The sequence below is a fragment of the Anabrus simplex genome, chromosome 1 (genome assembly GCF_040414725.1).
Source record: "Anabrus simplex isolate iqAnaSimp1 chromosome 1, ASM4041472v1, whole genome shotgun sequence".
Lineage (NCBI taxonomy): Eukaryota > Metazoa > Arthropoda > Insecta > Orthoptera > Tettigoniidae > Anabrus > Anabrus simplex.
This window is the reverse complement of record NC_090265.1, coordinates 430,280,017-430,306,639: the sequence shown is the minus strand read 5'-3', so window position 1 is coordinate 430,306,639 and position 26,623 is coordinate 430,280,017. Positions and strand designations below refer to the sequence as shown.

The window sequence follows — 26,623 nt, the reverse complement described above, 5'->3', positions numbered from 1 at the left end:
CTAAATGAGGCCACAGCACTAGTTGCAAATAGAGGATTGTGGCAACGTTTAGTAAATTCACAGAGGCTTGCAGACTGAACGTTGAAAGGCATAAGAGTCTATAATGATAATGTATGTATGTATGTATACAGCTGCATGAAGGCTCCATTTGCTTTCCTTATTCTGGCTCTCACATCCTTTTCCTTCTCTTGTCACTACACTTCCCAAGTAGGTAAATGTTTTAACCTCTTCAATATCTTCTCCTGCCACAAACAATCTTTCATCAATTTTAGCATTTACTCTCATTTCCTTGGTCTTAACAACATTTATATTGAGCCCTGCAGCCTCTGCTCCCTTCTGTAATCCTTCTAACTTGTGTTTCATATCACTAATTCTTGAAGACAAAAGACAAATATCATCTGCAAAATTCTAAATCTTCCAGTCTTTCTCCCATTACCCATTGTATTCCTCTTTTCCTTCTACCCAACATTTTTCTCGTGACATTATCGAGCTCCACTAAAGATTGTTGGTGAAACAATGCATCCTTGGCCAACTCCACTTGTGACATTCACATAATCTGTGAGTTTTCCCCTCATGTAGTACATTGCATCTGTACCCTTCATACATTGCCTTCATGAGATTCAAGTCCGGCTCCATGGCTAAATGGTTAGCGTGCTGGCCTTTGGTCACAGGGGTCCTGGGTTCGATTCCCGGCAGGGTCGGGAATTTTAACCATAATTGGTTAATTTCGCTGGCACTGGGGCTGGATGTATGTGTCGTCTTCATCATCATTTCATCCTCATCACGATGCGCAGGTCACCTACAGGTGTCAAATCGAAAGACCTGCACCTGGCGAGCTGAACATGTCCTCGGACACTCCCGGCACTAAAAGCAATACGCCATTTCTTTTTATGAGATTCAAGATCTTATGCGGTACTACATATTTCACCAAGGTCTTCCACATTACGGTTCTATTTACTGAATCAAAATAATACTCTTTCAAAGTCTCTGAATGTAAAGTTCAATGTGGCCTGCCATTCATTACTTTGCTCTAGAATTATACTTAGCGTATTTATTAGATCAACACAGCTGAGCTGTCTACGGAAACCAGCTTGTTCTTTTTGAAGATGCTGCTCAGTTGAGTCCTTTACTCTGTTTAGAATTATTCTAGAGAGAATTTTACTAGGTATGCTCAGTAGCCATTTGGTCCTTGTTTCAATGATGGTGAAATCCTGACATTCACCTCCCCGCGGTAGAGAGGGGGCAACGACTGCATATAAAAATAATATTTTATATGCAGGCGGCTAACGAATGAAGGGACCGATTATCTCCCGGTATAAGGAGATCCCCTATACCAAGTGCCAATAGTCTCTTTGAGAGTGGATGAGCAGGTATGGTTAAGGGCACTCTATTGTCCTGGGGACAAGAAATTGTTCCCAAAGGCGGAGGAACCAGTTTGGTCAACGGCATTAGGATGCAGAAGGCAACGGGAAACCACTGCATTAAAGATCCTGAGAGGTATTCCAATAAATCCACATGGCATGGCTGTAACGTCAAGATCGGAGCTGGCCGTGTGGATCGTCTACCTCCGTTTGGAGACGACAGCTTAAGAAGAAGAAGAATGCTCAGTAGTATTATTCCTTTCTAATTCTTACACCCTGTGGTGCCACCTTTTTCCAATCAGCTGGAATTCTCTCTTCTTTCCATATTTTCCCCAATAGTGGTAGCAGCAAATTAATGGTGGCCTCCTCATCTACTTTTAGTATTTCTGGATCTATATCATCTATACCTGCTGCTTTACCATTCTTTAATTCTTTCAGTGTTAACCTAACTTTATGCCTTGTTGGGGGATCTAGCTTTATTCTTGAGTCTTCACTATCTAGGCCTTCATTTACTTCTTCTTGCACTTCCTGCTCATTTCCATCATCTTTGTTTAAAATTTATGTAAAAATTCTCTTGCCATCTTTTCAATTTTTGTTCTTGTGATAACAACATATTTCCTTGCTTATCCCTCACTGGTTTACTCTTCCTATAACCTCCTCTTGACAACTACCTTGTAATATTATAGTTGTTCCATATCACCCTTCTCCTGAGTTTCCTCTGCAATTTATGCCTGCTGGTCAACCCATCTTCTTTTATTGCTTCTCACACTCCTCTTAACCATTTTGTCAATTTCTGAATATTTCCTTTGGGCTTCTGACTTCTGCTGTCTTGTTCTGCTTTGATTTACTATAGCTTCTGCCTCTTTTGTTTTTCAGTTAAGTCCCATGTTTCCCCAAACATCCAGCCTTTCTGTTGATAGCTCCTATAACCAATTACTTTTTCACATATTTCTATGTAAGTGTTTTTAATATTTTCCCAAGTTCTTTCCACACTCAACTCTTCCTCGTTTTCGAGATTTGAAGGGACTTCAAACCGATTTTTCAACTCCAGACTAAATTCTTTCCTTCTCTTTTCAATGTTTAACCTTTGTATGTTGAACCTCTTTTTTTCTAGTTGCATACTTCTTCAATGCAGCTTTTATTTTCAACTTAAATTCAATTTAAACTCAGCTACTACTAGATGATGATCACTATCAACATCAGCTCCTCTTCTGTTCCTCACATCTGTCAATGATCTTCTAAATTTCTTACTAATAGCTACATGGTCGATCTGATTTTCTATTTTGTGATCTGGTGATACCCATGTTTACTTTGACACCTTTTCTGAGGAAAGATTGTCCCTCCAAACACCATTTCCTGGCTGGCACACAAATTTATAAATCTCTCTCCATTATCATAATCCATGTTTCCCTATCACATGCTCTAGTCCCTCATTATTTGATCCAATCTTTGCATTCATATCACCCATAATAATAGCAATATCTCTTTTATTTATATTCTTCATAGTTTCATTCAACTGATGATAAAATTGATCCTTCATGTCGGCATCAGATACTTCAGTTGGTGCATAACAAACTGCTATCATTATATTTCAAATTTTACCTTGAAATCTAGCTGTCAGCATTCTGTCTGAGATGGGATTCCATCCAATTAAACTGTTCTTGGATGTCCTTCTTAGCAACATACCCACTCCATTTCTCCATTCAGCATCCTCCCCAGACTGTCCAGAATAAATAAATGTATTCCCATTTCACTTAAGCCAAGAATTTCCAAGCCATAATTTTGCATCTCTTTCTCAACCTGCTTTAGTTTATCTTCCTCTGTCAAAGTTCGAACATTCCAACAACCAATTCTCATTTTCCATTTCAGGCCAAAGTTCATCCTCAAGGTATCCATCTGGTTTCATTTCACTTCAGTTTCTTTAATAAGTGGATTTAAGATGTGGGAGTCATTAGCCCACAGCACCCAAGCTTGGTAGTGGGGCTGCCACCTGAGCCTCCAAGCCTGCTGTTTTTTGTAGGGGTTGTCTCCCTTAGCCTTTGAAGATCCCTCTTCACCACAAGGCAGTGGTTCCTCTATTTCTTTGATCCCACGGGGAAAGGGTCGCCTCATCTGCCAGATTTGCCATTCCAAAGGTCTCCTTCTTCGCTGCATCTGCCATTGAAGACTTCACCAGAGCCCCGTTAGCCATCACTTTTCAGGGTTCCTGAAGGGCTTTCACAGCTATTGTAGTGGTCCTGGGGCACACACAGTCCCTGCTGTACATCACCCCTCCAGGCAATCCCCTACTTCATGCCATTGCCAACCTCCCACGATGTGAACGAGGGGTTGGACTTATGGGCTTGTACTCCTCGTATTAAACAACAATTTGCCATCTGAAGGCAGAAACAATGTAGGCTTCATTCATAATAACTGCGCAAGCGATTCCTGCGTAAAAATATGGGTTAGACAAAAATCCAAACACAGGGTGACCCAAAGCGATATGAACGGAAGATGCAAAAAAAAATTTATTTCGGGTCACCAGTGGGCCGATCTTTCATTTCAATAGGAACATTATGTTGCCATTAGTTATCGGAAATTTGTAACTAGGACGTAGTTACTTACTCCGCAATTTTGGGAAGTTTGCACCGATGTATAAGAGTAGCATGCTTCGGGGCACATGGTGACCCGAACCGTGAGGAACGTGTTAAAAAGTACTTGGAACCCAGGACAACACAATAGGAGAAAAGGAACTGAAGGGTCTGATAGAAGGAAACAACATATATATATATAAATTTAGGAACATCTAAAGGAATAAATAAGAAGATAAACACAATGGCAGGTCAGTATGGGGAGAGGGAGAAATGGAAAGACAACACTGAAGGACAAAGACAATCTCCACATTTTCATACACTGTTGCAGAATAGGTGAAAGTTTACATGATTCTGACATCCATTCAATGTTGTATTTAGTACCTAATTTCAACCAAAAGTATTCAGTGAAACTAAGTGAATTTTATGACTGTTTTTAAATTTCAAGGGTCATAGTGCATTGCATTCATTCAAATTTAACAACATTTTCTACATGAAATTTGCATAATTATATGATAACATGCACTGCTGTGGGAAGAAATTTCAGTATTTAAATACCTTTCACTGTAGAATTTTAAAAATATGTATATCATTCAATTCGACTCCCTATAGAACATAAAAACATTAACACAATTGAAATGTGACACCTTAGTAACCTACCTTGTTAGGAATATACATATATATATTTGAAAAACTGTATTTCATAATATGAAGTACTGATCCTTATCCTGAATTCAGGAAATTAGTTCAGGACTCCGAAATTCAAAATGTAACAGGTCAACACAGAAAACATCTAAAATATATATAATCAGTCTTAGCAAAACACTCTTATGTAGGTATTTGGACACAACTGTTTCTATTGCATTCTCTTAGATATGCAACATGCTATTTAAAGGTCCTAATTACATGTCTAGAAATATTGCACACTTTCTCACATAGCTGAAAAAGTATTCAGAAGAACACTTTCATTACACCATGAGAGTCATGTTCGTCAGGTATAACTTGGCACTTATCAACTTCTTTGCACTCTGCCTTAGGGTAACAGGTAGGGACCCTCTTTAGAGGCAGCCTTGCCCAGGGAGTGGTGCCCCTGCCTATGTGAGTCCCAGAGCACATTGACCTGGTGTGTAACATCTGTTAAAGGGTCCCAGCTCAGGGTAACAAGTGAAGAACATAACAGCAGCAAAAGCAGAGAATATGATTCGGTACGGTGGAGCTGGCGGAGGAGGCAACCCATTCCTCTGGGGGTAGTACAGATGGAACCCACTGCCTTGTCAGATGAGGAGGGATCCTTAAAAGCTAAGGGAGTAAACCCCAAAAGAAAATCCTCAAAATTACATTAGGCCTAGCAAGCCAGTAAAAGAGGAGATAGTGGGTTTGAATCCCACTGTCGGCAGCCCTGAAGATGGTTTTCCGTGGTTTCCTCATTTTCACACCAGGCAAATGCTGGGGCTGTACCTTAATTAAGGCCACGGCCGCTTCCTTCCAACTCCTAGGCCTTTCCTATCCCATCGTTGCCATAAGACCTGTCTGTGTCGGTGCGACATAAAGCAACTAGCAAAGATATGGTGGAAGAAATATAGACTTCTGTATGAGCAATGGGTTGGTGGTGAAAATAGTTGGTTCAAGAAGAGACAGAGCCATAGGAAAACACGATACACTTGGGATGGACTACAAAAGACTGTAATTGATTATGTCATCTCAGATAAGAAAAGGAACAGAATGGTAACAGATGTCAGAGTAATACCCAGCAAGAGCCTTGACAGCGACCACCCTCTATTAGTAGCAGACCTGAGAAACTTCTATGTGCCAAAAGTACAGAACAAGAAAATGCCAAAAATCAAAGTATGGGAACTCCAGAAAACAGATAAGAGAACTGAGTATCAGAACCAGATAAAAGCCCTGTTACCAAGAGATGAAAGGAAAAATGGAGAGGCAGAATGGACACATTGGTTAAGGAAGCAACTGAAGTTTGTGGAAAGACAAGTATGAAAACAAGGGAGAAGGAAACACCATGGTGAAATGAAAGAGTGAGAGCAACAATCAGGGAAAGAAATTTCTTGCAGAAAGAAAGGGATCGGCAGAAAAATAAACTGGATCTTAACTAGAGACGAGGAAAAGATCAGAACAGAATATTTTATTCCACTTATTCATTACTATACATTATTGCAATGTCTATGTTTGCATCATAATGCATTGCTAGGGACTAGAATTGACCCTATTTGGGTCACCATCAGCCTAAATAAAGTACACTTATAAGTCTAATGTCCTGCAACAATACCTTCTTGTGAAGCAATAAAATTAATAAAGTGAACTATATGTTCAATGCAATAATATTCATTGTAAAATGTGGTTAAATGCATGAAATTTTATATGAGATTAAATGTCATGGTACCGATCAGTTAGTTTAAAATAGTCAATAAAATGTCCAAGTATTGCCAGTAAATCTTAAAATATAGTTAAATTATCTATCACATTGATTTTATAATGGTGTTTAAGACATCACATGAACATTAAATATTGCGTAATAATAAACGTATAAATTTTCATAGCAGTCTGAGTACAATATACAAGTTGCTTCCAGTGAATTCTACAGCTACGGGATGTGTTGGAAATGACAGGTCATTTCCAACACATACTCATTCCAGTTGCATGCCACCGTTCAAGCCAATCACATTGCCGCACAAGGTTCCATTTGATTCCATCTTGGACTGAGAATTCCACTTCTCGCCATATGCAGAACCTTATATATCCAGCCTGTATACCGTACATCTTTTTCTGCATCATCATAAACTATATTACATTTGAACTTCGAGCAAGCTATATATACCCTCTACGCCAATGTTGTACAAAATAAACAATCAATCTCTTAACAGAAGGTGCAGTTGATCTGTAGAATTTGCTGGAAGCAATTTGTATATTGTACTCTGACTGCTATGAAAATTTATACTTTTATTATTATGCAATATTTAATGTTCATGTGATAACTTAAACACCATTGTAAAATTGATGTGATAGATAATTTAACTATATTTAGAGATTTCTTAGCAACATTTGTATGCTAAACTTGGACAATTTATTGACTATTTTTAACTAATTGATCTTCACCACGACATTTAATCTCATATAACATTTTGTGCATTTAACCATATTTTACAATGAATATCATTGTATTGAACATATAGTTCACTTTATTCATTTTATTGCTTCACAAGAAAATATTGTTCCAGGACATTAGACATATAAGTCTAGGGTCGAAACTAGTCCCTAGCTTGCATTATGATGCAAACATAGCTATTGCAATTAATGTATAGTATTGAACAGGTGAAATAAAACATTCTGTTTAACTAAATTATATGTAATCTCAGTTCAATACGGAACCAAAAATGAAATTTATAACCCTTGACAAAGATCAGAAACCTTCAACAATTATACTGAAACAAGAATCTGGATGTTAAAAGAACAGTTACAGAAGAAAAGACCATGGCATGGAATATATTCACTCAGAAACTGGAGGAAGACATTATTATTGCTATTTTGCTTTACGTCACACTGGCACAGATAGGTCTTATAGTGATGATGGGATAGGGAAGGCCTAGGAATGGGAAGGAAGCGGCTGTGGCCTTAATTAAGGTACAGCCCCAGCATTTCCCTGGTGTGAAAATGGGAAACCATGGAAAACCATCTTCAGGGCTGCCGACAGTGGAGTTCGAACCCACTATCTCCTGATTACTGGATACTGGCCGCACTTAAACAACTGCAGCTATCGAGCTCGGTGGAGGAAGACAGCAGAGGCAATATGAAAGTACTGTATAGTATTATCAGAGGTAAAGGAAACCAATGAATACCATAAAGGCACTTGAAGATGAAAATGGAAATCTGGTTAGGACAGAAAGTGACATGAGAGAAGTTCTGAAGAACCATTTCGACCACCTACTGAATAGACCAGTTCAAGAACAAAATACAGAAGCGGTAATCCAAGCCTACAATGAGGAACCTCCCATCACCTAGACAGAAACTGAGACAGCCTTAAAATCTATGCCTAAAGAAAAATCTTCAGGTGCAGATGAAGTGAATGCGGACATGATAAAGGCAGCAGGCATCCAAGGTATACAATGGCAGCACAGAGTACTAAATGCCATATGGACAGACAACAAAATACCTGCAGGTTGGAGCAAGGGCATTATAATTCCCTTGTTTTAGAAAGGCAGCAGATGGAAACCCACCATCTATAGAGGAAGAACACTGTTGTCTCATGGGCTAAAAATTCTAGAGAAGATTATGGAAAGGAGATTGAGAATCATCATTGAGCCACAGTTAGAGGAGAAGCAATAAGGATTCAGAAGTAACAGTTCAACAATGGATGTACAGTAATTTTTAGTACCTGCAAGCTGATGGAGAAGTATTGGGAGAAAAACAAGAACCTGGTCATTGTATTCCTGGATATAGTTAAGGCCTATGATAGTGTTATAAGAGATAAGATCTGGGAGTGCCTGAGGAAAAGAAATATGCCTGAAGGAAAATTCAGATGTTGTACAAAGACTGTACTAGCTGTGTACGAATTGGGGAAGGTCGATCATCATGGTTTGAGACCAAGAGTGGAGTTCAGCAAGGAAGTGCACTGTCCCCACTACTGTTCATCACTGTTATCCACAATATGATGAAGAACGTCAAGGAAAAGTTAGGTGAACTGAATGCAGTGACCTTTGCTGATGATATCATGCTTTGGGGTGAAGCAGAAGAGGAAGTACAGACCAGACTCAACATATGGAAATCCCAGTTCCAGGAATATAACCTCAACATAAGCGAGACCAAGACAGTGGTGATAGCTACCAACAGAGAAGGGTGTCCAGCAAGTGTACAACTAGGAGACCACCAGCTAGAGTGTGTTGATAATTTTCCTTACCTTGGAAGTGTAATCTCCAGTGACAATTTGGTCAGAAAGGAAATTACAAAAAGAGTGCAAAAGGGGTCAGAATTCTACCAACAAGTAAGAATACTTTTATGGGATGACATGATTCCAAAACCGACCAAACTGATGATGTTTAACAGCTATTTCATACCAATATTGACCTATGGTTTTGAAGCGTGCTCCCTCACAAAAATAGAGTCATCAAGACTGCAAGCATCAGAGATGAAATTTCTTAGATCCACCATCCAGAAAACCAATATGGACAAATTAAGAAATGAGGAGGTGAAGAAAGAAGCCGGAATAAAGACATCCCTATTAGACCGAATCAGCACATCCAGACTGTGGTGGTACGGGCATGTGATGAGGATGGAGCCTACAAGAACAGTCAGAATAAATTTGGAAAGACAGGTGGAGGGGAAAATACCCGCAAGGTTGAACTAGTTACCAGAGGATGGACAGTGGATGATGTTCTCCACGATGAGTTGTATATGGACAGGAAGAATTAGAAGAGGCTCATTAACAGTACCTAGGAAACTGGAACTGTACAATGATGATGATGATGATGATGATGATGATGATGACACTCTGCCTTAACTGCCAATATATCACTCAGAAATGAATTCTAGTTCTGATTATTCCCCAGTTTTTCTCCAGACACTAATACACTGATCATCCTTGTCTAGACAATAATCCATATCATAATTAAAGTCAGAGGCTATCCAAGTTTCCTGAGCACAGGGCTATTCTAAATATACCTAATGGTGAAGTGTTGAAGGTATTTGCCTAGCAATTGTCTAGTATGATATTTTCTGTCCTGGAATCAGCACTAAATGTAGATTTAGTTTTATGGTTGCTTACCAATGCTATGTACAAATACTAAGTCCCCAAAACTGCAGTAGTTAATCAGAAATTATAAGGGAAATGTGACACTGAAATTGGTAACCAAACCAGGATGGAGATGTTTCACACTTAACATGATTGCTTCACTATGTAAAATCATGTGACAATGTAAGGAATGAGCTCATGGTTGAGGCCATTGCTGATACATGTAGACAAACCTATATAACAGTAATTAATTATATTTAATGTCACTGATGAGCAATAGTGTGCTTATCTGCTTTCTAAGTGGAGATGTGTCAGTTTTTTAAATAAGAACTCACCTGTGAAAAGACCTCCCATCTGTGTTTTTACGCCTGAAGCATTATTAACAACTGATCGTGTGAATGAACCTGTTACAGGCATGGAACGCACAAAAGACCCAGCAATATTGCTCACACCTAAAGCAATAATTTCTTGTGAAGTATCCAAGCCTTTCTCTTTAGCTAGAAAAGAAGAAGAACATGAGTTTGTTTGGGTTTATTATTTAAGGAAAAGAGAAAATATATATTTCAAAGGCGATTTTAACATAATAAAAGAATGTTTGAATTTACTATAAACTGTTTCACTTTTCAAGTTATACAATTTTGGAACAGTTTCTTCCTTATAAATTTACATATTTTTATTTACTTAATATTCAACACATATTTATTCATATAGTTTCTGCCTATCATAGGGTTCTCAAATTTACTTTCACCTTTTCAAAATATCACGAGAAGTTTGATTCTTTATCCCTCTTATCATATTCTATAAAGCCTTCCTTGTATCAAATTATTTAAAACTATATTTTTGAACTCTGCAGAGAAAAAATATAATACTGGAATATGGTCCCCCAGAGAGGCCTGATGCAGATCTTTTGAATTGATGCCTATAGGTTACCTGCACATCTGTGAGGATGAGGCCCTTCCTATACATACATACTTATCCCACGTCGTTCAATTTAAGCGATGGGTCGGCGAATGAGACTTCTCCACCAGTTCCGGTCTCTGAACTTCCCTCTTTCTTCGATGCTTTCCAAAATATTTCCTCGCTATTCAGCTATTCAGCAACCATAGGTCAGGATTGGTATGTAATAAGTTTCATATATGACTCTCTTACATTTTGTTGGTCATTGTATTCCTGAATATAGAAAAGGCCTATGATAGTGTTATAAGAGATAAGATTTGGGAGTGCCTGAGGAAAAGAAATGTGCCTGAAGGACTGGTAAGGAAAATTCAGTTGTTGTACAGAAACTGTATTAGCTGTGTACAAATTGGGGAAGGTCAATCATCATGGTTTGAGACCAAGAGTGAAGTTCAGCAAGGAAGTGCACTGTCCCCACTACTGTTCATCACTGTTATCCACAATATGATGAAGAACATCAAGGAAAAGTTAGGTGAACTGAATGCAGTGGCCTTTGCTGATGATATCATGCTTTGGGGTGAAGCAGAAGAGGAAGTACAGACCAGACTCAACATACGGAAATCCCAGTTCCAGGAATATAACCTCAACCAACAGAGAAGGGCGTCCAGCAAGTGTACAACTAGGAGACCACCAGCTAGAGTGTGTTGATAATTTTCCTTACCTTGGAAGTGTAATCTCCAGTGACAATTTGGTCAGAAAGGAAATTAAAAGCACAGTGCAAAAGGAATCAGAATTCTACCAACAAGTAAGAACACTTTTATGGGATGACATGATTCCAAAACTGGCCAGACTGATAATGTTTAACAGCTATTTCATACCAATATTGACCTATGGTTTTGAAGCGTGCTCCCTCACAAAAAGAGAGTCATCAAGACTGCAAGCATCAGAGATGAAATTTCTTAGATCCACCATCCAGAAGACCAAGATAGACAAGTTAGGAAATGAGGAGGTGAGGAAAGAAGCCGGAATAAAGACATCCCTATTAGACTGAATCGGCACATCCAGACTGCGGTGGTACGGACATGTGATGAGGATGGAGCCTACAAGAATAGCCAGAATAAATTTGGAAAGACAGGTGGAGGGGAAAAGACCTGCAGGAAGACCCAAAACCTGATGGATGGACATGATCAAGGTTGATCTAGTTACAAGAGGATGGACAGTGGATGATGTTCTGCATGACAAGTTGTATATGGACAACCGGGCGAGTTGGCCGTGCGCGTAGAGGCGTGCGGCTGCGAGCTTGCATCCGGGAGATAGTAGGTTCGAATCCCACTATCGGCAGCCCTGAAAATGGTTTTCCGTGGTTTCCCATTTTCACATCAGGCAAATGCTGGGGCTGTACCTTAATTAAGGCCACGGCCGCTTCCTTCTAACTCCTAGGCCTTTCCTATCCCATCGTCGCCATAAGACCTATCTGCGTCGGTGCGACGTAAAGCCCCTAACAGGAAAAAATTTATATGGACAGGAAGAATTGGAAGAGGTTCATTAACAGTACCTGGGAAACTGGAACTGTATGATCATGATGATGATGATGATGATGATGCTGATGATGAGGAGGAGGAGGAGGAGGATGAGGATGACCTATTTGGAACTCAAAACCTAAATATGTCTGGTTAGATGTGGTAACTTATTGTGACACTAGAGACAGATTTAATAGTAATGCTGAGAGATGATAGATCTACTTATTTTTGAAGTGGTATCCAGGTTATGATTTACAAATTAGAATGTAGGATGCCTAACAAAGATTGAAATATTTTTTCCACAATATGTTAATTTATGATATATCAATAATAGCCTTCAAAAGCAGATGTCTTCATAATAGGTTCAGTTTCCTCTTTTACATCATAATTATGATGCTGCCCAAACAGGGTCAGTAAAAGTGTGTAGGCCTAATGTAAAGATGAATTGTTAGATATTAAAGTAATGGTATACTTACTAAAAACTTTGGCAATGGCAACACAGCCAAGAATTGATATCAATGGAAGTGTTGCAAGAGTTGTTCCGAGTTCTGAAGTCATGTCCAGGAACTCATATGTTCTATTGTTGTAATGGCTACTGAATGGAGGAATATCCAAATGAGGTTGTCCACTCCCAATGTTACCTAGAGGGTGAAAAATAAAATTCTCTTATAAAGTGCAGATGGTATAGTCATCCAACTCAACTTTTCACACATTTTTCTATTCTATTTTATTTTACTTCATCTATTTGTATACAGAGATGTTGCCTGTAAGTTACAGCAACTGTACATAGAGCATTAATTTCCTTTTGCTTCCTCATTGAGGATCATGCATTCTAAGAAGAAATAAACGTAACAATGCTACTCAGTTGTTAAATAATCTTTTTCTTGCAGATAAAGGATCCTAGACTGATTTGTCACTGTATTTATCCTATAATGTATTCCTTTTCATGTTACTATCTTGCTATATGTGACTTGATTTGACACTTGTTTGTTCCATTTCATTATTTGTATTGAATCATAGCAATCATTTTCTCCTGTTTGTCCTGTGTTCCTAGTCTATTACCACCTTTATTTTATGCCTCTTTTCTTTTCTTGTGTTTATCCTTCTTAGTTTACAATTTCCGCATGAAGATTGAAGATTAGTCAAGATGGCTTCTGCCAGTGTCCAGTATTCGGGAGATAGTAGGTTCGAACCCCACTGTCGGCAGCCCTGAAGATGGTTTCCCGTGGTTTCCCATTTTCACACCAGGCAAATGCTGGGGCTGTACCTTAATTAAGGCCACGGCCGCTTCCTTCCCACTCCCAGCCCTTCCCTGTCCCATCGTCGCCATAAGACCTATCTGTGTCGGTGCGACGTAAAGCAACTAGCAAAGATGGCCTCTTAATGAGTGTTAATGTTTCACCCTTTCGATGACGATGTCTCAGAAGAATTGGGATTGATGATGGGAGACTCTAACTATTTGAAGACAGCATGTAGATGTGGAAATTGTCCTTGTTCTTCTATGTATTGATAATTGTCCTTATCTCCCTTCTTGCTCCCTCTTCCCAGACTGATCTGTGATTATGTTTATGCTATTAGGTGTTCTTATTCATTGAAAAGTAGAGAATTCAAGAGGAAACCTTTTATATAAAAGAAGTCTTTCAAAATTACATTCATCAGCAAATGGGCCCTCAGAAGTCAGAAGAACCCTTTACTGCACGATTTAAATAAAATGGTCAAATGACTTTCAATATAAAGTGAAATCTCCATACATTGATTTCATTCATTTCCTTTTGCATCTTCATTGATACATCCGTAAAAAAATATTCAGGTCCTGGTATTAATTTCATTTATTCAGTGTAAAATTCCTCTTGCTTTAACAATACTCTTCAACAACAAATTTCTCCATTATGATTGCCTCTTCAGATCCCAGCAATGTGCTATCCTCCTGGTACTATGATAATCCAAGTACAAAAGTTATTAGGAACATCTATTACTGCCATATAAAGATTGAACTTTCCTATTGTGTAAGCATAACAAGCAAGAATGTTTATAGCTGTGTACTTACCTGAGGGTTGGGTTTGTTGAGCAACTCTGGGAACTCAGCTACTATGGAATTTCAGGAAGACCTAGGTAGTGTGCATACCAGAAGGATTTAAGTGGTAGTAAAATGGGGTAAAATCAATCAATGTCGCAAATGTTTAAATTTCCCGCATTTCTGCACAACACAAATCCACAGGAAAACTCTCATTGATACATTTGTGGCACACGCTCCCAGACCAGAAATGTGGAATAAGTGTGGCTCCAGTGTGCCATTCACAAGCCAACAGAAGCATTATTACTGAGATAAGAACTCCACTCGAATTGCTGAGGTTGGTAAAGAAGAGTGAAAGTGTAAACATACCAATTTGTAAGTAAAACTGATAATGATGCGACATTATGAGAAAAAGATGGGGGGTCCCAGAGGAAATAAACGGTACAGTTGAGCATACCTGGACAACGCAGTCCAGGATGTAAGGATTGGAAGGTTAAGCATTTGGACAGCCTCTGAGAAACATGCCATGCCAAGCGTAATGCTGAATGACACCTTAAAGGAGGGGTATAAATTCACCATCAGAAGGCAACTGATTTTAACTTCAGAAGAAGAGATGCAGCATATGGAGTGTCCTTTGAAATATGTAAAAGTGGATCAAATTGTAAAATATTTGAAAGAGAGGGACATTAGGCATTATATATATATATTATTTTGGGTGTCAGTGAATTTCAATTGAAATAGTAAAAGAAAACAGTAATGTTCAACTGTCAAAAAGTCATGATCACTTTTTAAATTAAGTGTTTAGCTAAATAATGTTGGTTTGTTAGTTGTAATATTAGTAAATTAGTTATGTTATTTCAAGAAAGATTAATGCTTGGAATTGTCATTTTAAGGAATTTGGACTTAAAATCAGCCTTAGAAAAACAGTTGTAATGACAGTCAAGAGACAAAAGTCAGGAGCAAATATCACAGTAGATGGACAGATATTGAAAGAAGTTAACTGGTTCCAATACCTCGATAGTGTCCTGACTGAAGATAACCGATCAATTGCTGAAATTACAAACAGAGTTCAAAGAGGAGCTGTCCTTCATTAGCAGGTTAGAAGCCTTCTCTGGGACAGCCAGATTCCAATACTAGCCAAACGAACACTTTATCAAGCTTACTTCTTGTCCATAACAACCTATGGCCATGAAACTTGTATCATCACAGGCAGAGATAAAAGTAGACTCCAAGCTGCAGTAATGAAATGCTACAAAAAACCAGGAGAGATAAGGTCCGCAATGACAGGATTCACCAAGAGATTCAAATAAGAGAATCATTATGTGATACCATAATCAGGTCAATATTAAAATGGTGTGGCCATGTAATGAGAATGGATTCTTGCTCAGTAGCTAAGGAATGGTTGTAGAAAACATTAGACAGCAAAGGACCTGGAGGTAAACCTCGAAGGAGATGGATTGAACAAGTCAAACAAGATCTAGAACATAGAGGAGTGGATTGAAACCAAGTACAGGAAGAAGAATGGTACCTGAATCAACTGAAGTGGCTAGCGTTCGTACACCGCACCTGGGAATCTGGATATAGTTAACTGATGATGATGATTTAAGATGTTTAATACTGTCTCAAATTTGTAAGCAATGTCAAGTTGAATACAAGTTTCTCTTAGAAAAGAGTATTAAAAAAAGACTCCAAATTTTGCCAAAGAAGAATATTAGGATTTATGTAACTAATGATCAAATTTAGAAATAAAGAGAGCAAAACCATTTTTCTGGCATAATATATGCAGTAAAAACGATCAAATTTCAAAATCTTAAAACTTTAAGGTGCTAAATTTTTCCTATGTACACAACTGAATAGAAGAAAGATTGAACATTTTAAAAACAAATTTTCAAAAAGTTCAAATTCAGATTAATGTACAGTATTTTTAAATTAAAACTCATAAGAAATTGATCAGTTTTACCACACTTTACAGTACTGTAGTTATCAGATAGCTGTTTAAAACTAAAATATTCCCTTCATTATCTCATTTTGACATATTGTTGTACATCCAACAACTGTTGTAACTGTAGCGATGAATCTCAATGCATTTAGGTCTTTGTGTGTTTCTCTGTCTGTAAAGAGGAATGTGAAGCAGCGTGTCTTTTCAGATTTCTTTAACTATGGTAATTTAAAGTAGTGGGGTGCTGCATAGTGTGAACAATAATTATGTGGTCAACATGAATGTACTCTGCTGGACATAGGTAAGGTATTGTTTATTCTGTATATTTTTGTGCGTTGCTGTTGTCACAAATTTCATATTAGTGGGAATTAAGTGGCAGGTAATTAATGTAATTCACTTTTCAAATGTTATAATGTTCACCAACTGACATGAGAACCTGTTACTCTAAATCCCTCTTTATAACGAAAACTCACTCTACAACAAAAGTTCTTTCTGACTACATGGTATCATATCAAGATTTCACTGTAAATAATTGGATTTAAAAATTCCTGTATATAAGCAGTCACCCATTTCCACTTCCTTAATATCTACACAAAGCACTAAGGTATGAAAATATATTTTTGAATTATTGAGTTTTATTGTGGCTTACTTACATTGCTTACTTTAACCTTCTCATTTTTCACTATTTTTACTATTTATGTGAATAATGATCAGTCAGACTCCTATACTATTCTGGAAAGAAACTAAAGGGCAGGTACCAAGAATATTTTTCCTTGATATTTCAATAATAATATATTTAGAAATTAGTTTTGGTTAGTGACTCATTTTTGAGATAGAAGGGATCTTCATATTGTGCTCTCTCTTTAAAAACTCTGAGAATCATTTCTTAGCTACACTGTTTACATTTCTGTACAATAAAATAACTTACTCCTGTGACAGAGAATTCAAAATTCGATATGCTAATGTTTAACAGAGTTAGTTTGTTAATATCAATAAGGCCTATACTAGTTTTCTTCACCTAAAGATATATATATATTTACCAGTTAGTTTGAATGGAGTACTTCCATTTGAATGAAGGATGTAAGCTATGGCAGCTCCCACAATAGCTACAAGAGCATTCCGGCCAAGTGAAAGCAGCCATATTAGTTTGTTTAATATCTTCTGCTTCCTTGTGAGGTTTTCTCCCTTCCTTTGGTATTTATTCATAGTCTAAAATGGAAAGAACCTGTATTGATCATTAATCCCAAAAATATTCATCTGATAGTCAAGTATCTATGACCTGAAATACTGAGTTTGCAATCATTACAATATATGATTACGGTATACATTTTGGTATGGAAAAGGTCGGGTAGTTTTTAATTTTCGATATGTTATTACTGTTGGCCCTGTAATATAAAATCCAAGTTTTTTTTTACCTTGGTGTGCCACTGCACCCTACTTGGCATTGGAAAGACATCACATTTTTAAACCTTTTCTCTGTTTATTCAAAATATCTCCTAAATGGCTGGTATAACAAAAACGGCATTCATTCTAAATTTAAAAGTAGAGTAAATCTGCTACAGTTTGAGCCCAAATTTAGCTCTGTAGCTTATGTAGTGATTGAGATACAGGCTTTCAAACAATGGTGTTTTTATCAAAAGAGTTGCAATTTTTTGATAAAGGTACTACAATTGTATCAAAGCCTTTATCCCAGTCACTACATAACCTAAAGAGCTGAATTTGGGCTCAAGCTTTAGAAAATTTACTCTACTTTAAATTTGAAATGATTTTTTTTTTCTTAAACCAACTATTTAGGAAATATTTTGAAAAACAGAGAAGAGGTCAAAAATTGTAATGTTTTTTTTTTTTTTCAATGTCAAGGGGTGCATAGCGGCAGCCCGTGATTGAAAAATTGGATTTTACATTAAACTCAACACTAACAACATGCAAAAAAAAAAAAAATGCCCTGACCTTTTGCACAGCACAGGGTGATTTTACTGGACTAGCATTCATATACAGTAAACTCTCACTCTTTTGGACCAATGGTGTTGATACCTGGTCCAAATTAGTGAAAGTCTGAATTATCAAAATATTTTCTAAAATTATAGTACCATATTACAGTGTGTATAATGTAAGCTCACCGGACAAAAAATTAGTCAATTGGAAGCATCATTTAATATCGTGTAACTCTGCCTCTGGACTTTATAATCACCTGGATTCGGTTAGGAAGTGAGTCCACAAGGTTGTGCAGGTACGTCGCATCCAGCTCAAGCCACTTGCTGAGGATTTGATCTCGCAATTCCACCAAATTGCGGGGATGCTGATGTTGGCGTTTTACCCGCTGTTCCACAATGTCTCACAGATTTTCAGTGGGGTTCAAGTCAGGTGGTTTTGCAGGCCAATCAAGATGTAATAGGGTGGGGGAGTGTTCATAAAACCAATCACACATGCATCCATCCAGATGAACTTTGCTGTTATCATCTTGAAAAATCGGGGTATCAATAGCGTACAGATGTTGACTGAAAGGCAGCACCTGATCATCCAGAATGTTTAAATAAACATGCTGGTTCATGTTAGGGGTCACCTCATTGAGCGGGCCCAATCCATGATACAAAAAACACCCTAAAAACATCACAGGCTCACCTCTGGCTTGAAGCCGACCTTGCACATATCCAGGATGAAATAATTAATTTGGCCTTTGGTGCACTCGACTACGTGCATCATTGGAATTCAGGAAAAAATGTCCCACGTCCAATGATTTCTAGCCCACTGAAGACGCACAGCTCTATGTGTCTGGTTGAGCAGTGACCTCTTGCGAGGTGACCGGCTCCAAATGTTCATTGCATGCAGTTTCCGTCACAATGTTCCCTTGCTAACAGGTTGGGATGGATCTTCATTCACTGACTGCAGCAATTCCTGTTGAGTTTGGGAGCAATTTTGATTCACAAGCCGTGAAACGCGTCTCCGGTCCCTCTCAGTCAGGATCTTTTTCCGACCACAATTCTGACGTCGTGTTTTGTGACCACATGTAATACACCACTGCTTGTAGACACGTTGAACAGTCTGCTGCAAAACATCAACAAATCCAGCAACTACACGCACCATATGGTCATGGCCATGGCCAAACACAATTGCTCCTTTTGCCACTCTGTCACGTCCTTACATCTACCCATGTTGACGTACAATGTCCGTTTGAAACCTCAATGTCTCACTGATCGCTACTGCCTTATGCTCACGGAGAGGCAGCGCGCGTGCAGTTAAGCACGGGACTCAGTTGCTGCGCCATCTGTACAGGCTTAACGATCCATCTGTGCATGCACACTAGGGAACTAATTTTTTGTCCAATGAGCTTATGTTAAGGTTAAATAAAAACAAAATATTATTTGAAATACTGTACAGTACAGTATATTTAATATAATAGCAACTATCACAGTACAGTATGATTAAACAAATTAAAGTTACAATATTCAAAGTTACATAAAACACTACTATATATCTAATAAAAATGATATGGTAAAAAATGCATGAATATAAAAGATTAGAAATAACTTTTTTGCACAGCTTTTATTATGTACAGATTTTCAACATGTCCAATATTAATGGAGAAATTTGATGTTTGCTGTTTTGGTCCCCTTAACATTGATACATCACTTTTTTACTAATCAAGTAATAATACAGCATAGTGTGCTCTGCCTGCAGTTGCTACAAAGTGAATTGAATAGCCTTGAGTTTGCTACTGCCAGTCCCAAGCCTGGATAAAGGAGGAGGGTTGGCCATTGACCTAGCAACTCATCCTCATAAGAAGCCATTAAAGGCCTACTGCTAAACAGCAATCAGTATCTCAGCTAGTAAGTGTAATGGTAATTGCCATGGTCAATCCAAGATATCCTTGATGAGGTACATCAAGACCTCAAGATTGTTCTCTGCAACTTCAACCCAGAGTTGAGCGGTGATTTATGTGGATCAGAGAAAACTGTTGTGCCATTCACATCATCCAGTAGACATTGGCTCAGATCATTTTCTAGTGAGGGCAGACCTCAAGCTTAAGTTGAAGCAATGAAGAAGAACTGCAATCCCTTGACGTAATGCCACTGAAAAGCTTAAAGATCTAGACATGTCCAACAGCTTCGCCCTTGAGCTGCAAAATAGATTAGATCCTCTTGCCCAACTATCTGACGTCGAGGAAAATAGGTTTTCAGTCACAACCACCCTACATAGGTGTGCTGAAGAAATCATTGGACATCGACAACAAAAATGCAGGGAACAATCCAAACAAGATCATGGCAACTGACTGATGAATAGAAGCATACAGAACAAAGGAGAGATCAAGAGAAAACAAGTGACAAACACAAGGAAGTTGTTCAACAGTATGCAGGAATTGACTTCCAAGTTAAGAGATCTTGTCATCATGATAAGAAGCATTGACTCTTGCAGAAAGGGGCAGAAGCCCAAAACACTGCAGATCATGGGGACTCCAAAATTTTCCACCAGATCTTCAAGGATCTGACAAGAGAATACAATTAAAATGTTCCAATTAGACATAAGCATGGTAAGATTTTGTAACCCCGGATGAATAGGATAAGTGGTGGATAGAACAGTTCTCCAAGACATCCTTAATCAAACCAGTCTGCCTGCAATATTTAACTTCGATGAGATGTAACAACTTGCTAAGCTTGACATTGAAACCACTGACATCATATCAGAAGAAAAATTCAAAATTCAAGCGGAGTTCCTAAAAGCTGGTGGCCATCTCTTAGTTGAAAAAGCTAACATGGCTTTTCGATGACTGCTGTCAACAGAAGAAGATCCCAGAAGACTGGAGGAAGAGTATTATTGCTTGACTACCCAAGGAAGACAACATCTCTAACTTTGAAAACTGTCAGGGCATCACACTTCTGTTAGTATTTGTAAACGTCTCCAGTGCAGTCTTACTAAGACAGATGAGGAGTGCCTTTGACTAGCAACTTCAGGAATAGCAATCGGGCTTCAGATGTGGTAGACCATGCAGTGAACAGATCTGCACCTTGGATAACATTATTGAATGATGTGTCAAATATCATCAACAGCTCTCAATGTATTTTGATGACTTCCAGGAGGCTTTCAACAGCATCTCTCTCTTTAAAAATCTATACCACCACTCCTTTTGTTATATGAAGATAATTATGAGATATTCAGCCTTCCCTAAAACTGCTACTGGAGTTTGACAAGAATGCATTCTTTTGCCAATTTCATGTATAACTGCCTTGAACTTTGTCATGAGGAAGAGAATGTCACATGTGAGAGTGGGCATTAGTTGGACTGATCAAGGTTAATTAATAGATTTAAACTTTGAAGATGATATTGCTGATGATGATGCTTGTTGTTTAAAGGGGCCTAACATCGAAGGTCATCGGCCCAGATGATATTGCACTTCTGGCCACAGATGATACTCAGCTCCAACAAATCACCACAGATCTCAACCATGAAGCTAATATAATCAGCCTACATATCAATACAAAGTCGAAACTCACGAAGATGAGAGCCGGAGGCATGCAAGCAAATGTCAACATTGGAAACACTCAGCTAGAAACAGTCTACAAATTCAGCTGCTTAGGCAGCATCATCACTCATGATGGTGACACAGAAACTGACATCGAAATTCACATTGGAAAAGCTGGGGCTGTGTTCCACTGACTTCAACTGATCTGGACATCATCAAACTATGCCTATACTTGGCCACTGTAATTCTAACCACTATCTTCACCTGCAAAAATTGGAAGGTGATAGCCAGTGTCATTAGCAAGATCAACATTGTCTATCATCATTGTTGTTGACTGATATTAAAAATCTATTACATCAACTGCATTACTATTGAAGAAATGTTGTGGTGCAGTGGCTTGCCTAGCCTTTGTGCCACAGTTGAACAATGTTGATTCTTCATTCCTGTTAGCTGGTCATGTTTTAGTATGCCATGACATTAGATACCTTGAGTGGCTATGGACTGAACCCCTCCAGAAGCAAGATAAATAGGATGCCATCCGCGGAACACCTTGCATGGTGAACTTTCACCAATGACTGGTTTATCCTGGAATGAGGCAGAAGCGCTTGCAGAAAACTTGCAGCAGTGAAGAGATTTTGTCACCCAATATGTGTAACAGCACAAGAAGACCTTAGAGTAAGACAGTGCATGACCGAGCTACCCCTAAACATAGATACTGTGTTATGAGAATGTCTGTTAAGCCATTTTTTCTCAATCAATCAATCAATCAATCAATCAATCAATCAATCAATCAATCAATCAATCAATCAATCAATCAATCAATCAATCAATCAATCAATCAATCAATCAATCAATCAATCAATCAATCATCTGCATTTGGGGCTATCACCCAGGTGGCAGATTCCCTATCATTTATTTGCCTAGTCTTTTCTTAAATGTTTTCAAAGAACTTAGAAATTTATCACACATTTCCCTTGATAAATTATTCCAGTCCCTTACTCCTCTAACGTGCTCGATAGCTGCAGTCACTTAAGTGCGGCCAGTATCCAGTATTCGGGAGATAGTGGGTATGAACCCCACTGTCAGCAGCCCTTAAGATGGTTTTCCGTGGTTTCCCCGTTTTCACACCAGGTAAATGCTGGGCCTGTACCTCAATTAAGGCCATAGCTTTTTCCTTCCCACTCCTAGCCCTTTCCTGTCCCGTTGTTGCCATAAGACCTATCTGTGTGTGTGCAACGTAAAGCAAGTTGTAAAAAAAAAAAAAAAACTTACTCCTCACTCTACAAATGAATATTTGCCCCAATCTGTCCTCTATGAATTCCAACTTTATCTTCATATTATGATCTTTCTTACTTTTAAAAGCTCCTTTCAAGTGTATTCATCTACTAATGTCATTCGACACAATCTCTCCACTGACAGCTTAGAAACATACCACTTAGTCAAGCATTTTGTCTCCTTACTTCCAAGTCTTCCCAGCCCCAAATTTGCAATATTTTCGTAACACTACTCCTTTGTCAGAAATCACCCAAAGCAAATCATGCTGCTTTCCTTTGGATCTCTTCCAGTTTTCATATCAAATAGTCCTCATATACGTCCCATACACGGGAACCATACTCTAATTGGGGTCATGCTGGAGATTTAGACGTCTTCTCCGTTACATCCTTACCATAAACCCTAAATTCCTTTTCTCTGCATAATTCTTTGACTGAGTTGTTCTGGATAGCAGTCACTACAGGACTTGGGAGAAGATTGTTAGTGATGAGTGCTCTTTTCCGGTCGAGCAGGTTTTGTTCTATCACTATGTTGCTAAGTTGGCCTTGCAAATGGGCCTTAGATTTTCAAGTAAACATTTCCTTCAAAGAGTAGTGCATAGTTTCTATAGGTAACATACTGTCTACCCAGGATCGATTACCTAGATGTTAGGCCCCTTTAAACAACAAGCATCTGTCCACCAATGTAAGCATGCTGTAGAAATTTCTGCAATAACACACATTATCTCAGGAAATAAGATATACGATGATAAGCAGTGTAGACAGCAATACTGTCAGATACCAATAGCTAATAGCAACAGAGAAACAACGATATTCAATGACTAATATACCCAGACAGAAGGATATGTAAACAGACCAGGCAACGGACAATGGATACTTGACAAAGGATACTGGACCATGTCAAACACACCCATATATGGGCATTGACCTTCCTTCTCCAACTTGTCATGATGGGAGAGAGAGATCTCCCATGGTTATAGAACCTGCAAGGAAGTTGTCCCACAAAGCCTCAGCTTGAAATTGTACATTGGGTCCATACCTAACACATACAATTATCCTGGCTTTAATACCGAACAAAATAATGTAATAATAAATATTATGTGGGTGTGTGATATATGTACTATCACAAAAGAGAACTGTAATACTGTCTCTTTAAATTTTTAGTTTAGATTGTAATTCATGAAAGAAAGCAAAGTCATTTCAGTACAGATCACCATCTTGGAAGAATGGGAGATAAAGGCCTCCACTATTAAAAACCTCGCTAAGTGAGAGTTGTTAGCTGTATACCTGACCCCTTTCTGCCCCTGAAATTAATCTGGTGCTCATTTCTTTTGTAGGCTGAGTAAACCCCAGGGCTTTATGTCTCTCCAAAAGTGGAAGAAGTCTTCTTTCTAAATTTTTCAGCTTCCTAATAGAAATTGAATTCATGTTGTCTTCATAAACTAAGTACACCTTTATTGACTCAGCTAGGCTGCCCTCTTGTTTGCAATATTAGTTGCTGAAATTTATCGCAAAAATTTGATTAATTGTATCCTCTTTCACAGTATATGATTATTAAAGTGCAGTCAGATTTTATTGTAAGGTATACTTCTAAAAGTTATTTTTCTCTATATTTATCTTACCTTAAGTGCCATGAGGACAATGATGGTACCGAATCCCAATACTGAATCCCACAGCTCTGTTTCATGAATATTTTCAACAACAGTTTTCCAGGATTCTAAAAAATCATTAGACTTTCCACTTATACCAAGAAGGCTCTTCAACTGGGAGCTTCCTATTGTTACTGCAGATGCCGAGGTAAAACCAACAATAACAGGCATTGATATGAAGTCCACTAAGAACCCTTAGGAAAAAAAAAAAAGAAAAACTATGAAATTCATAAAGAATTGAATATTATTTTTAGAACTACTGGTAAATTAATTGTGGTTTTACTTAAGTCTGATCTCACAAGATACAATCTGACTTTGAATTTAAGAATTACTTATTTTGGTTGGGAATGAGTGTTATTTTTAAGGAGCGAAACAATAAAATTACCTTCCCGCTCTCAAAGAAGGAATTGTAGGAGAAGAGGAAAAGTTACAACCTTTAGAAAAGGGAGAGTATCAGCTAAAGAAAACGAATTAAGGATTCTTTCAACTTTGCCAACGTAATCCGCAGCCTGTTTCCAGTCATTTGACCAGGTCAGGAATGGAATGACTGAAGCCCCATCTAGTGGCGAGGATAGAAATCATGCCAGCTGCCGAAGCCTGCCGCACTCCTCTGGGGCAATGATTAATGCATGATAAATGAAATGAAATGATATTGGAGAATGTTGCTGGAATGAAAGATGACAGGGAAAACCGGAGTACCCAGAGAAAAACCTGTCCCACCTCCGCTTTGTCCAGCACAAATCTCACATGGAGTGACCGGGATTCGAACCACGGAATCCGGCGTTGGGAGGTCGGCGCACTGCCACCTGAGCCACAGAGGCTCCTGCCAACATAATACTATTGTATAAATTGATGGGAAACAAAAGAAAACATGTTTGTACCTTATTTGTTAATGATTTTACATTTTTGAAAGTTTTTGCTGTATTTAAGACTGTCATCTACAGTAATGTATTGTCATGTGAAATTATGATACTCTATAAATAGGAAAAGCATAACATAAAGCAACATTTGTCATATTTGGAAAAGATGTAAGTGCCATATAGTTCTTGAGATAGAAGTACCAAAAACTACCACTTAGTACAAGAATATCAGTTGTAGTAAATCATTACATGCAACAGAAGTGAATATTACATAAAATGAATAATGAAGAGAGTTTTTACTTCATCCTGAGCCTGGAAGTAATTTAAATTGCCCCAGGGTGCCACAGTGCACCAGTCGAAAACCTACGTAATAAAAGATACTAATTAAATATGCAGAATCTATCCTAATAGGTCAGTTGGCATGGGTATCCTTGTTTACAACCAATAGTTTGCTTTCCTACTATTCAATGTTTGAAAATGTGCTTACATCAAATTGCAACAGGTTGTCATCTGTACACAGGAAACCCACATTTTTAGGGAGTGGTATAAAACTCTACTGTATATTACAAAACCCACTCGACAGCTATTTGAAATTAGCTCATTATCTGTAAGTTTACTTGCCTTAGTAGACAAATAAGCATGAGTGGAGTTTTTAAAAGTAGGAAAGATCGTAATATGAAAATAAAGTTGTAATTCAAGACAAGAAATTGAGAAAATACTTGTTTGTAGGAAATGGAGTTAGGTGTTGGGATAATTTGCCAAGGGAGATGTTTGATAAATGTTCAAAACTTCTTTGGTACCGTATAATTTAAGAAAAGACTAGGTAAACAACCAATAGGGAATCTGGTACCTGGGTGACTGCCCTAAATGCAGGTCAGTGGTAAATGAATGTACTGTAAATGAATCAGAATCATGTTCACTTGATGTGTAATTGTCATTCTCGTCCTCAGTTACAGACATACTAAATATTCTCAAGATTGACACAAACAAGCCAGCCTCTTGAACATACTCTCTTCCTATCTGCATGCACATACTTTCCTGCACAGTTTATTTTATTTTATTTATTGACTTAATTTTTAAGGCGTGGAACAGGCTGCGACACCTGCTTCATGCCAAACTATCTTATATATGATACATTGCACAAACTACAGCCTTAAGGTTCCTAATTATATATAATTAATTATGAAATTAAACTAAATAATAGTTATAAATGAAAGATAGATTTCCAACACTTACTCAAGAAACATTACATTATATACTAATTTCTTAAGTCAATGTACCATTTACAACATTTCTTTATTTTTTTTTTGCTAGTCGCTTTACGTCGCATTGACACAGATAGGTCTTATG

The 26,623-nt window shown here is 38.0% G+C and overlaps 1 protein-coding gene across 4 annotated transcripts in view; it reads right to left on the bottom strand.

The window, feature by feature from the left end:
• LOC136866972 (sodium-independent sulfate anion transporter) overlaps window positions 1–26,623 on the bottom strand; it is a 239,988-nt gene that overhangs the window by 68,516 nt on the left and 144,849 nt on the right. For all 4 annotated transcript variants that reach the window (XM_067144074.2, XM_067144067.2, XM_067144082.2 and 1 more), the window contains exons 4-7: window positions 24,387–24,607; window positions 17,076–17,244; window positions 12,559–12,723; window positions 10,004–10,165 (exon numbers count right to left, since the gene is read on the bottom strand). In XM_067144074.2, coding sequence (XP_067000175.2) covers window positions 10,004–10,165; window positions 12,559–12,723; window positions 17,076–17,244; window positions 24,387–24,607 — 717 coding nt within the window. The remainder of the gene's footprint in view (window positions 1–10,003; window positions 10,166–12,558; window positions 12,724–17,075; window positions 17,245–24,386; window positions 24,608–26,623) is intronic.